The sequence below is a fragment of the Stigmatopora argus genome, chromosome 10, assembly GCF_051989625.1.
Source record: "Stigmatopora argus isolate UIUO_Sarg chromosome 10, RoL_Sarg_1.0, whole genome shotgun sequence".
Taxonomy (NCBI): Eukaryota; Metazoa; Chordata; class Actinopteri; order Syngnathiformes; family Syngnathidae; genus Stigmatopora; species Stigmatopora argus.
In genome coordinates this window covers 5,434,829-5,450,146 of record NC_135396.1, presented here as the reverse complement: position 1 = coordinate 5,450,146, position 15,318 = coordinate 5,434,829, and the positions used below count along the sequence as shown (strand labels likewise).

The 15,318-nt window shown below is 42.8% G+C and overlaps 1 protein-coding gene across 5 annotated transcripts in view; it reads left to right on the top strand.

Annotated features, from left to right (window-relative positions):
- The window catches only part of arhgap35a (Rho GTPase activating protein 35a), a 54,422-nt gene that overhangs the window by 30,883 nt on the left and 8,221 nt on the right, over positions 1–15,318 (top strand). For all 5 annotated transcript variants that reach the window (XM_077610795.1, XM_077610796.1, XM_077610799.1 and 2 more), the window contains 3 exons: positions 1,638–5,486; positions 9,447–9,588; positions 14,741–14,818. In XM_077610795.1, coding sequence (XP_077466921.1) covers positions 1,749–5,486; positions 9,447–9,588; positions 14,741–14,818 — 3,958 coding nt within the window. In that variant the 5' untranslated portion in view covers positions 1,638–1,748. The remainder of the gene's footprint in view (positions 1–1,637; positions 5,487–9,446; positions 9,589–14,740; positions 14,819–15,318) is intronic.

The following is a 15,318-nucleotide window of genomic DNA, read 5'->3' as shown; positions in this document are numbered from 1 at the left end:
TGTGAAGCTTGTCTTTTTTCCCAACCTTATTTTTCAATTGATTTCATGTCCTTTTATCCCAGGTCGCAAAAGGCTAAACTACTCATACAATATAATATATCATGTCTTACGTTATCTATAGACTAATGTCGAAGTAGAACATTGTATCTCTTCATTTTAACAGGAATAATGCTTATTGCTATAATCGTTTGATAAATATTTCATTCATCTTAAACCTGGCAAAACATCGAAAATCAGGACATTCTTTTTCATAATGAGTCCCTTTTTGTCTCGTACACGGCAAAAGCACAGCAGGGAATATTTTTCCTTTGTTATTGATATTGACAGTCTTCTAGGAATTATGAAATCCAAGTTCTAAAGGCCTCTGCTGTAACTGTCAGCTTTGAACTTTGATTAAGCAAATTCCTCGCCGCTTTCCAAAATCGAACACGTTTTATATGCCAAGTTTGACACATGGCGGTTCCTTGGTTGTTTTATGCAGATGATTCCACTGTATTGTTTTAATATATAGTCTATATTTTTGTTTTGAAAGAAAGTCTGCCAGTTCCATTTCACCATTTAACCCTCCAGAACAGAGTTATGCTTTGAAGTTCGGTGTTTTCAAAAGATGAATGCATAACCGCAAACTCTCCACAACAAAAATTCAGGTTTGATTACGCTTAACTGTTTTTCTAACAGGTGCTTCGTGCTGCAAAATAATGTTTAATGTCGTGAATGGCTATGTTTTGACAAAGATACGAGTCGTCGTTTCATTGTGAGAGGAATTACGTTCCTTACAAATTGTAGCAAACAGCAAGGGTCGTTTCATCAAGTAATTTTGTTTCGATCATGTCACATGACAGAATGCATATAGCGCCCCCCCCCCAGAAAACAATGCCTACGTTGTCGACGCCAAAACAAGTCCAAATTGTTTATTTACTCTCGTATATTTACTTTCAAATGAATGTTAAAACATTTTGTCTCACTGTTCGTTGATGAGTTTGCTTTTTTAAAGAAAAATATAAAAACATGTTTTTCATTTTCAAACACTGTCAGTCGGCAAACTGATTTTTTGGCTTTTAAAATGCAGATGGCTTTCCCTAGTTGGCCAATTAGTAGCTGAGACCACATGTATGCTTTCATCTATTTGTTATGTACGTCTTTCATTTGGGCTGATGGGAGTTGGGCGCTAATTTTCACTGATGTGCTTGTGTGTCGTATCAGTGAAAATGTAGTCATAATAATAATGTTAATTAATGATTCCTCTGGAATTGAACAGCCTATACGGATTTTTTTGCGCAATACGACAACCATTGTTGTAATGTGGTTTAATAACCCCAGAATATTAAGGCTTAACAATAACAATGTTGCTCTTTCAGCTGTCTTTCACGCAACCCTATTTTTTCAGGTGCTGAATCATCTTCAGCCAAGAAAAAACTTATTAAGTGGTGCGCTAGATTCTATCAGCTGTTAATGACTGTAGTCTTTGGAGGAAACCTTAGTCAAAGGAATGATTGGGTGACAAATAGAAAATAATTATCTCCAAAGACGATTATAATTAAGATTCTAGCGTTGGTAATTCCAGAAAAATGGCTTGTCAATATCATTCTTGATTCATCTAAGTTTCTCACTTACACTTCTCCTTGTCTCTCTTTCAGGGTCAAATCAGAGTGCAGTAAATCCTCTTGCATGGGATCCCCGTGTCCTTGGCAGCCTCCCTCTCTCGCTAGAGTTTGAGGCAAGCATGACAGGATGAGCTTCTGCCAGCGATGATGATGGCCAAAAAGCAAGATGCGCGGGCTCCCACCTATAATCTGGTCGTGGTTGGGCTGTCTGGTACGGAGAAAGATAAGGGCCAATGTGGAGTGGGCAAGTCCTGCCTGTGCAACCGCTTCGTCCGGCCAAGTGCGGATGACTTCTACCTGGACCACACCTCGGTTCTCAGCACCAGTGACTTTGGCGGTCGCGTCGTAAACAATGACCACTTCCTCTTCTGGGGAGAGTCCGGGCGGACGGTGGAGGAGGGGCCGGAGTGCCGTATGAACGTGGTGGAGCAGACGGAATTCATCGATGACCAGACATTCCAGCCACATCGTAGCACGGCACTGCAACCGTACATCAAGAGGGCTGCCTCCACTAAGTTGGCTTCGGCTGAGAAGCTGATGTACTTTTGCACAGACCAGTTGGGGCTAGAGCAGGACTTTGAGCAGAAGCAGATGCCCGAGGGCAAGCTCATGGTAGACGGATTTTTACTCTGCGTGGATGTAAGCCGGGGCATGAACCGCAGCTTTGAGGATCAGATGAAGTTTGTTACAAATCTGTACAACCAACTTGGCAAGACTAAGAAACCCGTGGTCCTGGTTCTCACCAAATGCGACGAAGGAGTTGAACGCTACATTAAAGACTCGCACAGCTTTGCGCTAGCAAAGAAAAACCTCCAGGTGGTGGAAACATCCGCACGCTCCAATGTAAATGTTGACCTAGCCTTTCTGACACTTGTTCAACTCATTGACAAAAGTCGAGGAAAGCCTAAAATCATCCTTTACTTTGAGGCGCTGAAACAGCAGAGTCAACAGATTGCCTCAGCCAAGGACCGCTACGAGTGGCTTGTCAATCGAATTGTGAAGAACCACAACGAGCTGTGGCCGGCTGTCAGTCGCCGGATGCAGACGGCCCAAGAGTACAAAGAGTACGTCTTCCTCGAGGGAACGGCTAAAGCAAAGAAACTCTTTCAACAACACGTGCACAGACTCAAGCAAGATCACATCGAGAAACGTAGGAAAGCCTATCTAAGTACTCTCCCACAGGCCTTGTCTATACTATTACCACAGCTGGATGAGATAGACCACTTGAGCTGGTCTGGCGTTCAGAAAGTCTTAGAGACCAAGAGAGATTTTTCCCATTGGTTCGTGGTCTTAGATGACACACCGTGGGAGACCACACCGCACATAGACAGCATGGAAGATGATCGCATTCCGCAGGACCTCTTGGAAACCCGCACGGCTGAGGATATCTATGAGACCCACTTGAAGCAGCTCAGGAATGACCGAAAACGGGCTGAAATCAGGTGGGAGTTTAAGGAGAGGCTGAGCGTCTCTCCTTTCATTTCTCCAGGTAAACCGTGGGAGGAAGCACGTAGCTTCATCATGAATGAAGACTTTTACCAGTGGCTGGATGAAGCGGAATATTTGGATATCTACAATAAACATCAGAAGGAGATTATTGACCGAGCCAAAGAGGACTTCCAAGAATTGCTTCTTGAATACTCTGAGCTTTTTTATGAACTGGAGGTGGACGCAAAGCCAAGTAAAGAAAAAATGGGAGCAATCCAAGAACTGCTGGGGGATGAGCAAAGGTTTAAAGCCTTGCAAAAGTTGCAGGCAGAGAGAGACGCTTTGGTCTTGAAACATATCCACTTTGTCTACCACCCTACAAAGGACACCTGCCCCAACAGCCCCCACTGCGTGGACTCTAAACTCGAGCAGATCCTTGCTTCTAGATTCCCCACTCGCTACGCCTCGCCCGATATTTCCAGATTAGATGGAGGCAGAGCCGAAAGGATCAATCTGGTCATCCTTGGCAGAGACGGGCTGGCCAGAGAGATGGCCAATGAAATAAGGGCATTATGTACCAGTGACGATCGGTACGTGCTAGATGGGAAGATATATGAATTAGCCCTTCGACCCATAGAGGGCAATGTACGTCTGCCAGTTAATTCCTTCCACACGCCAACTTTTGCTCCCCACGGTTGCCTTTGTTTGTACAACTCGAAGGAATCACTCTCGTATATCGTTGAAAGTGTAGAAAAGCTTCGCGAGTCAACCATAAGTCGAAGGGACAGAGAAAATATTTTAGCCCAAATTCCGCTTTTCCTGCTGCTCGTGACTAAGCGTGGGGTGGGTTCCATAGGGGATATTGGAGGGGAAACGGCTCACACCCTGATCCAGCAAGGCTTGCAGGTGGCCGCAAAGCAGCAGTGTCGTTACCTGGAACCAGCCTCTCCCGGCATGGGCTACGGGCGTAATTTCAACGAAAAGCATCTCAACCAGATGTTACGAGGTCTCTTGGAGTCCCGGAGAAGCCTACGTAGTAGCTCGCCGCCCTTGCCTCCTTCAATAGCTGCCTTCAGAGACTCTCCGTCACAAGCCGTTCTGGAATCGGACCTCAAGATTGTCATGTGCCTCATGTGCGGAGACACCTATGATCTAGATCAGCTCCTCGCTCCTTTCCTGTTGCCCCAGCATTGTCGCCCCACGAGCAGTCTCCATTGTGGCACCTCCGTCCTGTTGGATCTGAGTATAGGTAGTCAGAGGCAGACCATCGAGCTGTCTCTGCTGTCCTTCCACTCCTCGTTCTCTCTCCGCAAGACCAAGTTGGTCCACGGCTACATTGCGGTTTATTCTGCTCGTCGGAAAGCGTCTCTGGAAACGTTATGTGCTTTCCTGTGTGAGGTTCAAGACATCATTCCGGTCCAGTTGTTAGCAGTTGGGGAAAGCCAGATGGAGCTCTCGGACTCCGACTCAGCCAGGGAACAGGTCAGTCAAGGAGAGGAACTGGCTCATGAAATTGAGGCGAGGTTCAACACAATAATATGTGGGCACGGAGGAGTTGTTGGCGGGCTTCATAAAATGGATCTTTTCCAATCGTTCCTCAAAGATATAGTGGAGAAGCGCACCATTATCGAAGCTACGCACATGTACGATAACGTGGCCGAAGCCTGCACCAATGAGAGCACCAGCCCCCGTTGTGGCTCTCCCAGTCCGGTTAACATTCTCATGGACTCGGAAGACGACATTGACCCTTCACCGCCTTACCCCACCTTCAGGGAAGATGGAGGTCTCGGTTCCCATCTGGTTAGCTTCAAGCTGCCAGATATGGATTCCAGTGATACATTTTCCGTCATTTCTGAGCTCAGTACGTTTGAGAGTAAGCTGAACAACAAGGTGCCTCCGCAAGTGAAACCCAAACCTGCCCGTAAGGTCAATCTCGGTCCTTACGTGGACCAGCAGGTTAGCACCAACAGACGCTCCTTGCCGCAAGCCGTCACCTGGGCTCCGGGTAGCGACGGTGGCTACGATCCCTCGGATTACGCGGAGCCCGTGGATGCTGTGAGCAAACCCCGACACGGGGAAGAAGAGTGCATCTACGCGGTCCCTCATGATAGCACGCAGGGCAAAATCATCACTATTCGCAACGCCAACAAAGGTCACTCCAACGGGAGTGCCGGCGGAAACGGGTCGGACAGCGAGGCCGATAGCAGCTCACTGGAGCGGAGAAGAAAATTGTCGGCCATCGGGATAAAGCCCAAGCTTTACAGGGATAGATCGAAACGACTTGGGAAGTTCAGCAGTTTTCGGACAAGCTTCTCCATAGGCAGCGACGATGAAATGGGCGGTCCTCCCAAGGCTAGCCAAGATGACGGAGGAAGCCAAAAGGACAATTCCATTGAAGAGAGTGAAGATCCTAAAAGGAGAAATATCCTGAAGAGCCTGCGCAGAAATACAAAGGTCAGTATTCTTTTGTTTTTGGTTTTTGTGAGGTTAATTTGACTGTCAGGTCAATTGGGATAACGCGCTGTGTTTGAGATCAAATACCTTCAATTACAGACACAGAAAAGGTGAAAAAAAATTGGTCTAGGCATTAATAATGCATTGTTGAGTAATTAATTGTAAGCAGCAGAGATTCAGTTGTATAGTTCTTCAAACTTTCTTGTATTTTAAATTAAATGCATGAGCAGCTAAGCTATCTCATCTCCTTCCCCAAAAGGTACTACATTTCTACAGAATGCTACTTGTTAAATATTTTGTCTAATTAAAGTTTTTTTTTGGGTGATGCACATTGATACAAGATATTTTGCACATGCATTTGTTGACGGCTAGAGTAGAAGTATAATTAGTTTTTGGCTGAGAATCAGCACCTGCCTGCCTCCTTTGGAGGATAACTTATCGCGGAAGTCGAAGACTAATTAGTGCAATATCTGCTTTCGGGCAGCCTTTCTCAGTGAAAACATGACAAGCTTGAGAAGATCCTCCTAAAAACACGTTGGCAAGTTTGTCCCTGACCGCTCTGTGGGAGCCCCCCAAACAAGCTTATTAGCAGAGGCAAAATGAAAACTCAAGTCATTAAATTGCGATCAGAGATACAAGAAATGTATTGTTGAAACGTATTTAGTTCAGAGTTGGACTTCAATACATGTCAAAACTATTTGAAAGCATCGCCATCTCATTTATATACTCATTAATGCAATGAAACCAAGATGACATGTAGGCTATTTATCTGCAAACATTTATGATGTTCCAAAAATTATCATGCAATTACTTACCTACAAAGTTGACAAAAACATGACTTGGGGTCTAAATGTACTTTTAAACACTTTTTTTATTCGCATTAATTATATTTGGAATGATTCAACCGTCAAACTCCCATCATCATTTGTACATAAAAATAACTGAAACATAGTCGTGGGTTTCGGGCCAACAGATGATAATAAAAAGAAAAGAAAAATGATGTAGATGATGTTACCCTGCAGTGACAAGGATCTTCTTGGTGATTTAAAGTTGACTCCCCTAATTTTTGAGTGGTGTGTTTTTCATAGGTATCTGCCTCTTCACTCTTCCCCCCCCTCTCCAACCCCCGCGGTGACACTTTTGACCTTGAAATGTTTATCAGTCCTGGTATGCTGCTCATTCACTTGTACGGCTTGGTACAGAAGGCTCTTGTGTGTAGCTTGCGCTTCTCTGATCATGAACAGCTTTTCACACAGTCATTGTGAGGTCGAAGGAGTGCCAATATGAAGTCTGTCTTTTATCACTTAGTGGCCCAAACCATTTTTTTCTTTAGTAATTTGATTCATAATGTTAACCCAATGAGCACCAACAGTTTGCAAACTGAAAAGATAAGAGTACAAGCTACACTATCACAGCATTGCCTAACTGCCTGTGACCTAAATAAGCAAGGGTTCAGGCTCCAGTAGAGCTGACCTTTCCCTTGAACCTCTGTGACTGCGAGGGTTAAAATCAATACATAGAATTTTACAAATGTTTATATTTCAAACCATGCACCATTTATACCATCATTTTTGCACTAATTAGCGACTCCTACGAAAAGGGTTTTCGCGTCCATATTCAAGCCATTCATTGCTGCCGTAAAAAAGGTCTTATCTGGTTCCATCCTAGTGTTTCCACGCAGCTGGCTCCACTAAAAAAAACCTTCATACTCAATCTGCTCCAGTCTAAAATCCCCGTAGGGTAGCCAGCCGTCTGTGTGGGTGTTTTTCGAGTTATCCGATCATCTTTGGAAGTGTACTGTGCTTTGACTTTCTAAGCAGTCAACACATCTGAGATCCACCGTGAGGCCGAGGGGACCGTCCACTCGGAGTTGTGACGGCTGGCAACAAATAATTGAAATGGCTTTCCAGTTTTTAGCATTTTTACCAACCCCCTCCCTCCATTTACCGGAGGATCCCGCCGCAACCTATCCTGTATTCCCTTCCTCACTCAGTGAGAGGCCGGAAACATCCCCCCCCCTGGCTCCGTCGCCCTGCAGCTTTTTTTTTTCATTGGTCTTGAGCCGGCAAGTGGAATGTTTTGAATTCCTCTGTCACCTAGCTCCACTCGAGTGTCCTCATGCAAGAAGTAGGAGAGTGGGAGATTAGACCAACGTAGACAACACAGTCCTGCGAGGATATTAAACTGAGCTGGGGAGAATTAAAGGGTATGATAACGCTCGCCTTTCACACATTGACGACTTAAACTTTCAAATGAATAGCAAGATTGGTAAACATCGAAAAATCTTATAAAACTATTGAAGCATCATTTAAGCCACTTCTAATATAGGCCGAATGTAAGACGACCACTGAACGAGGGCTCCGTGCGAAAGACAGCTTCGATTTTTTTATTTTTTTATTTTATTCAGCTGCCAGTACGACAAGTGCACATGTCAGGCTCCGTTGAACTTCTGTCTTAATGATTATTTTTTTGCTCTGTTTCTGCATGTAGCGGTTTCATTGTGCGCTACTGTGTGTAGAAGCGAGATGGTAAACCTTCAGTGTAGTGCAGTATCGAGAGCCGAGGCCAGTCTGGGCTCCGTCTCCGTAATGAGCCCTCCTCCACCCACAATGTGTCAGGCCCGCTCTGCTGCTGCAGTCCACGTGAGCAGCCAACCATGCATCCCCGGCCCCACTGACCAGCCTGCCAGGTTATAGCCGTGGGGATCTGCCAGACTTACTGGAGATGCAGGCCGTGGGGGGAGGGGGAGGGGGGGGCATCAAAATACCGCCACCTAAAACCATGATCGCACGGGTGTCCGAACCCGGGTGCAGGTTTGGGGGGTACGTTTTCACTAATCTGGTGTCTTAAATATAGGGATGTCCCAATCGTATATTTTTGCATGTGACTGCCACTAACCTAATTTGGCGAATCTGCTAATACCGAGTCCTGGTCTCACACCCAGTAAATGTATTAAAAAGGAGGGGGCAGTGGGGGGTTTGTTGTACTATATCCAAATGTGTTTTGTCCACCCCAATTTGAGTAATCTTACCGCAACATTCTAATCCTATAAAAGGGTGATTTCAATGAGATGAAAATAACAAATTCTTTTCTCAGTTGAGTAGCACCAAAATAACAAATTGTTTAAATCGTGTATTTTACATGAATCAACTTGTACGTGTATAAACCCAATGCAACAAAATTGCGCTATTTTAGTTATTTGTTAGTTATTTTAGTACTTCAAGGTTTGTTTCAATAGTGGCAATATAATCTGTCTAGAGAATTTTACATTATAAATATGGATCATTTTGTTACTGTAACTCATTAGCTACCATAGAAAAAATGTTAAAAACCTGATCTTTTTTTTACCTAATTCTGACCTCCCTACTTAAAAAATGTTACTTATTTCAGAAGAAACCTCATTGGTTAAACATTGCTGTCTTTTCTGTCTTTTTTGGAAGGTAAAAAACAACGTCCCTTTAGTGGAATAGTTTGCACACCCCTGCTATTTACGCTTAGTAAAATGACTGTTGACGATACAGCCATATGGAGGCAGGCAGAGAATGTTTTCCTGTGAGCGAGGCTGTTTAGAAAGGAATTACAGTTTGTATTTTCAGTATTTAAAAAAAAAAGTATGGCGGCACCCTGGCGATATCGATCAAAGTTATACGCAGATCAGGCTGAAAAACAGGATTGAAGAACCGATTGCTTATCATACGAGCTTTGAAGGAATGTGCGGGATGGCTGTCCATGCATTCCACTAAATACTTGCAACCATAACACATGTTGCGTGTGAATGCACCTCATCCAAAGGGCTTTTGTTAGCGTTGTCAATCAAGCAAGACAATAGCGCCAATGGTTCGGCAATAGTGTCAAAGCAATCAAGTAAGACAATAGCGCCAATGGTTCGGGAATGGCGTCAAAGCAATCAAGACCTGGACTCCTATTCCGCTGACCAATCTTATCTTTAATTTCTTTCAGAAACAGCGTGCCAAGCCAAGGCATTCCATCTCCAAACCTATCGAGAGCAACTACTTCGGAATGCCACTGGTCACCGCGGTAACTCTGGAGAGGCCCATCCCAGTCTTCATTGAGAAGTGCATCCGATTTATCGAAACCACGGGTAAGAAAGACTCGTAATTGGACATTTTATCTTTTGTCATTTTAAGATCCTCTCTTAAATAATACATTTTTCAAATACTCGCTAGGCACTGCGTGTACGCCAGTTGTCTACTTGAAGTATAATTCAAGTTATTATTATTTTTTTAAAAAGCTTTTTAACCCTGACATGTTAAAGCGTTTGTAAATATTTTTGGGATTTATTTTTTTATTATCTTTTGAAAAAGTCCAAACTGTGTTTTTGCATGAGTTCACGGAAAGCATTTCTGGTGCTTACTGACATTCCATTGCATTCCGCTTTTAATCTGGCTGCCATTAAAGGCCTGTGAAAGTGTGGATTACTCAAGCCTTCCAAAACATCCTTCGGAAGAGTGAAGGCAACTCTCTGGATAATGAGGCGTCACGTTAGGTCTCGCGTTGCCGTTTTCACACGTGTAATGAAGCACTTCCAAAAACTTCTGCGAGCGGAAAAAAAAATCTTGCGTATTCGTTTATTCCCGCACTCCATCTTAGGCGTTTTTCTTTTTTTTTTTTCCAACTTTATTACCTCCAGTGTTTGGTTTGATTCACATTCCCTTCCTTGTCCTTCACTGACTTGTTTCCGTAGCTCTGATTCACTCCCCCTCCGCCGTCATTCTCTTTGAGTACTTTCGACCTGTCAGCTTTGATTTCCTTCATCTATTTCTTCACCCGTATTTCTTTATCGCGGCAGTATTATTACCTGCCTCCCTTTCTTTGCTATCCGTGCATCTTTCGCTTCTCCTCTATTGCCCATCTCCATAAGTCAAAAATCAAGACTCAGATCATTAAAATCTGACTGCCTCTTTAAACCCAAATAAAAACCTTCACTTCAACAAGTATAATGTTCCAAACCGAAGGGATCCAATCAAAGACCCGTGCTGTACAAATTAGATAACGGAGATAACAAGTATCCACTGGACCAGTGGTTATCATTCGTAAACGATTTAAACCAAGTGCAAGTACATGAAAAGAATTAAAAGACTGACCCTTTTCTCCTGGTGCTCCGGTTTCCTTCTACATCCCAAAAAATGCATGATTGCACACTACAAATTCTTCATAGCTACGAGTGTGTGCATGGTTGCTCGTCTGGTTGCGCCCTGCGATTGGCCGTCAGCCCATTCAGGGTGTCCTCCACCTACTGTCCTTCATAGTTGGCTGGGATAGGCTCCAGCGCCCCCGCGACGCTTGTGCAAATAAACAATGCAGAAAACGAAAGGATGAATAAAATTAACTATTGAATTCTACTGGCACCTCAACGCAGTATAATTGTGGAAATTTGAGCCACATTAATCAATCACACTCTGTTTTGGAAAAATAAGGCCCAAGTTGAAAGAAACAATTTAAAAAGTAAAGCAACAACTAGATTAGATTAGAACTTTATTTCCTCTCATTCTGGAAATTTCTTGGTTACAGTAGCAAAACAGACACAGAAGACATTGTAGACCTAGGTAAAAAAAACTGGAGCCACACACAGGAAGTCCACAAGGTGGGGACCTTCTGCAGACTAAGACTGAGGTTACCGCACAGTCCCTCAGTAATCTGGAGGTTTTAAAGATCATCTTCCTTGCCTAGATCCTCCTAACCTATCCTATCACCCAATCAAAAAAATTGTCCACTGTTTGAATTGGGGCTATGTAAAATGCTTCTTTCTAAATACCTGATTATTTTTTTCATGAAATTGAGCATTATTAGAGTAACTATGTAGGCTTCATGTTGAGTAATAACTATCAAATGCACTGTAAAATCAAGTTGTAGCTAAAAATAAATGAAATAAGCGCTTTCATGTTAGCACAATAGAACAGCCGTGGGTCACGGATGAGGAGGAAATCACTAACAATGTATTATGGGCTTTTGGTAGCTGCTGCAAGTCAAGACTTAGCTGTAATCTGTGTCTGCGATCTGCGCCTATAATGGTGCTTGCAGGAAATTACGATATAGTGCTGACACTATGTTTGTCACCTTCGTGGCGCTTGATAACGAGCGAGCGTTGAGCTTGCCAGGTTGACCCACAGCCGTCCCACCCTTGTGCAAAAATACCTACAGCAGAGCAGTCGCTGGTCATCTGTTTTTGTCTTGACTTCTTTTGAAATATCCTTAATAAAGTAGCTTTTAATCAATCTTTATACTAAATGAATGAATGAGATTGCAGATAGGAAATGGAGCCAAGTACATTATTGCACACACTTGATCACACAACTCACAAATATCTATGAAAACATTTTGTACATGCAGTATAAATGAGCAGCAAAAAAAACCCAACAACCCCGCGGGCCGGTTCGGACCCCTTAGTGGGCCACTTCCAGCCCTCGGGTCGCTGCTCTAAACCGAAGCCAGATGAGATTTCAAGAAAGTCATTTTCTGACGATAATTTCAACCGATTGTTCCCATTTTTTTAGCGTCTTTTTGGAACAGCACGCATTGTAATATGATGTCTTTTTATTTTTATTAGACGCCACAGCTAATATCTGCGAGAAGAATGCTCGTGCTGTTTTGTTGTTTTGCAGCTAGTATAGTTTTTTGCATGATAGATGTGGTGGTGAAATGTGCACGCACGAGTATGCGGCGGGCATATCTACCGGCTACGTGAGCCTCCGTAGTGACGCAAAGGGCAGACCCCGCCGACCCGGCTGTCGCCATGGTGAGCGATGAAATGGGCCTTCGGGCGGTTTAGCCTGCGGAGAGGCTTTCGGGAATATCGACTGATGTGGGATTGGCTGAAGCGTCGTCCCGCTGTGAAATGCGATGGGGGCGCGACTGGTTAACCTGCTGCCTCATTAATGACAATGACTTCATGTTTTTCTTGTGCCTGAGAGTCCATTCACATACTTACTGCTACTGCTCATCATATTTCTTTCATGAAAAATTGCCACTTCAGAAATGAGTCCAGATTTCTTTTTAACTTTGAATTTAAAATGCGCCTTTATAGCTTACTGAAATTTTGCGTTTTTGCTTATTCTAAATAATATGGGATATTTTACACTAAAAACTAAGCATAATAATTTTCATAAAAGGTGAACCGAGCGACAGTATTTTGAAACAATATGCGAGTATTTTCGGAAGTTGATTCGATTATCGCCATCTGCCGGAATCCAAGTCAAAGCAATTTAAGAGTCCTTCACAGATCTTCATTGCAAACTCAGATCAACAGTCCTCAGCCCGGAACTTGGTGATCTGTCAGGTCAATAGTCCTAAAAACAATTAAATGTCCTCGTAGCCAGCTGCAAGTGTCCTTGTTATACTGAGCTTTCGTCTGCTTATAATGATTAATGTATCACATATACATATAATGATTAATACGCACATATATAATAATATCCCAGAATAACCCCAACACTAACCCTAGTGCTAACCATGAAGCAATATTTAAAACTCATTTTTTTCATGTAAAGGAATTCCTAAAGGAGTCTACTCTTTCTTTTCATAGATTTAGGAACAATCAGTCGAAATGCTCTTAACCCCCCCCCAAAAAATGGATTTTTTTTGGACGCTGTTCTTTAAAAATACTTGGCAGGAAACAAATTAATGAGCATTCTAATGTTATGTACATTTTAGTTTTTATTTTTCGCTGCTTTTTGATTGACGACTAAGTTTAAAAAGTTTATGCTCGTCAATGAACTCAGTGACAAAATGACATTCACTACTTTTGATAGGCACAGTTGACTGTAATCGATCAATTATTCATTAAAATGTCTGAAATGTTCCCTGGCTGGCAACTAGAATTGGCACCACAACTTTTCTTGGACGCTTTCCAAGAAGGTATTCTCCAAAACGTGCAATCCAATCCAGTAGAAGATCAAGCACCATTTTATTTTATTTTCGATACGTTGCGAATTGGTACTCCGCCATGCCTGCCTTCCTTCCTTCTTTCCTTGCTTCCTTCATCTTGCTTTATAGTTTGATCCTTTCATCTTTGCGCCGAACATTCAGCCGTCCCCCACCGTTGCTCTCGTCCTTGGGTGTTTACTGTTCCCATTTACCCTCCCATTTCTCTCTCTTTTCCTTCTCGTCTGCTTTGAAAAGCTTTTGTGGGTAATTGATTGGGAACGCGAGGTGGTCGATGCCATCCGTGTGCCTTGACTGAAAGCTCGCTCTACCTCGCCCACGCCGACTCCCCTTCGTCTTTGTCAAAAGTCTGAATGGGCAAGTTCACTGATGGAGATGGAGATCATGAAAAAATGCTGAATTACAATTTAAGCAGCAACGTGATTACCGTATTTACTCGCGTATAAGCCGCACCCTTACATTTTCATTATAATTGTTGAATTTTACAATTTCTCGCGTATAAGCCAATATCAAAAAGAATTAAGTCATCCAGTAATGGTTGTTTTCTTACTGCAAAGCAGAAAATAACCACAAATAGTAAATGTTACTTTGCCCACATCTACTGGTGAAAGAGTATAGCAAGGCTTGTGCGCATATAAGCCGTACTTTTGATTCCGTCATCATTTTTTTTTAGTTACAAATACGACTTCTATGCAGGAAAATACGGTAATTATTCACAGAACTAACTGTCCTAAAGTTAGGCCATCCAACACTTTTTTTATTTTTAAACTTTATAGTTTTGCAGCAGTTTGTGCCGCTAAACATCCAACCAACAAAACTATAGCTTTTTAGGCTGCTCTTCATGCTTTTCATGTGCTGTCAGCAGGTAATAAAGACCAACGGGGGCCACTTTAACAAGCGTTTAACTGAAACCTCAAGACATCACACTTGACTGTGTCTTTTGTTTGATGTAAAAAGGCAGGAAACATACCTTACGAGCACATTGCAAGACAATCCAAGGTGGAAAGTATTAAGCGGAAAATAGGACCAATTAACTTTCTCTCCCGTTTCTTTTTTTTTTGCACCCAACTTTCTACAGTTCTGCCTCGAAACGAATACCAACCTGGCTCCAATCTAGATCTTAAAACCTTTCTAGTAGACCAGGACAAGTATGTGACAGAAGTGAATGTCTTAACATGTAGCACTCGGGTAACCTCAGCTCATCTGTGGCCTCCATGCTGGCTTTTAGCATGCTTTATGGGTTTAATAAGCGCTAATAGTGTATTGAAAAGGACAAATGAGCTAACAATGGGCTATTGGAACCCTTGAGTGCTTGAGTATATAAAGCATTTTGCTCTTTTTTTTTTTACCAGGGTTGAGCACTGAGGGGATCTACAGGGTTAGCGGGAACAAGGCGGAGATGGAGAGCATGCAGCGACAGTTTGAGCAAGGTAAGTTATCTTCTTCCACTTTCTGAACTCTTTCATGGGGACAATGCATTACTTGGTTTGCCACGGTCCAAAAAATAAACTGCTTCAAGGCTACCCGCTGCATTGAAAGTAATAATAACCACAGGGGTTCAATTTGTTGATTTCGTACCTTCCGCTATTTTGCGAAAAAGGAATTAGTCTGTCATCATTTGTCTTTAGCAAATACAAATATTTTGCGGTTATAGCAGATAAAACATTTTTGACCATATAATTGATGGGATTATTTATCGTTGACTGAACAGACTGAAAGACCAGAATTGTTCTCAGTCTATTTTCTGACCTTTGTTTATTTTTTTTATTGAATAATCACACTTGGGTATCGACTTTGTTAATGGATGCTGCCTTCTAACTTTTCTCCCGGCTCTCAATGTGCATGTGTGCCCAAGCAAGTGTCTTATAAGGTTAGGGCGCTTCATTATCTCCAGATTGGTTTGTTTAATGAAGCACATCATGGCTAAGAT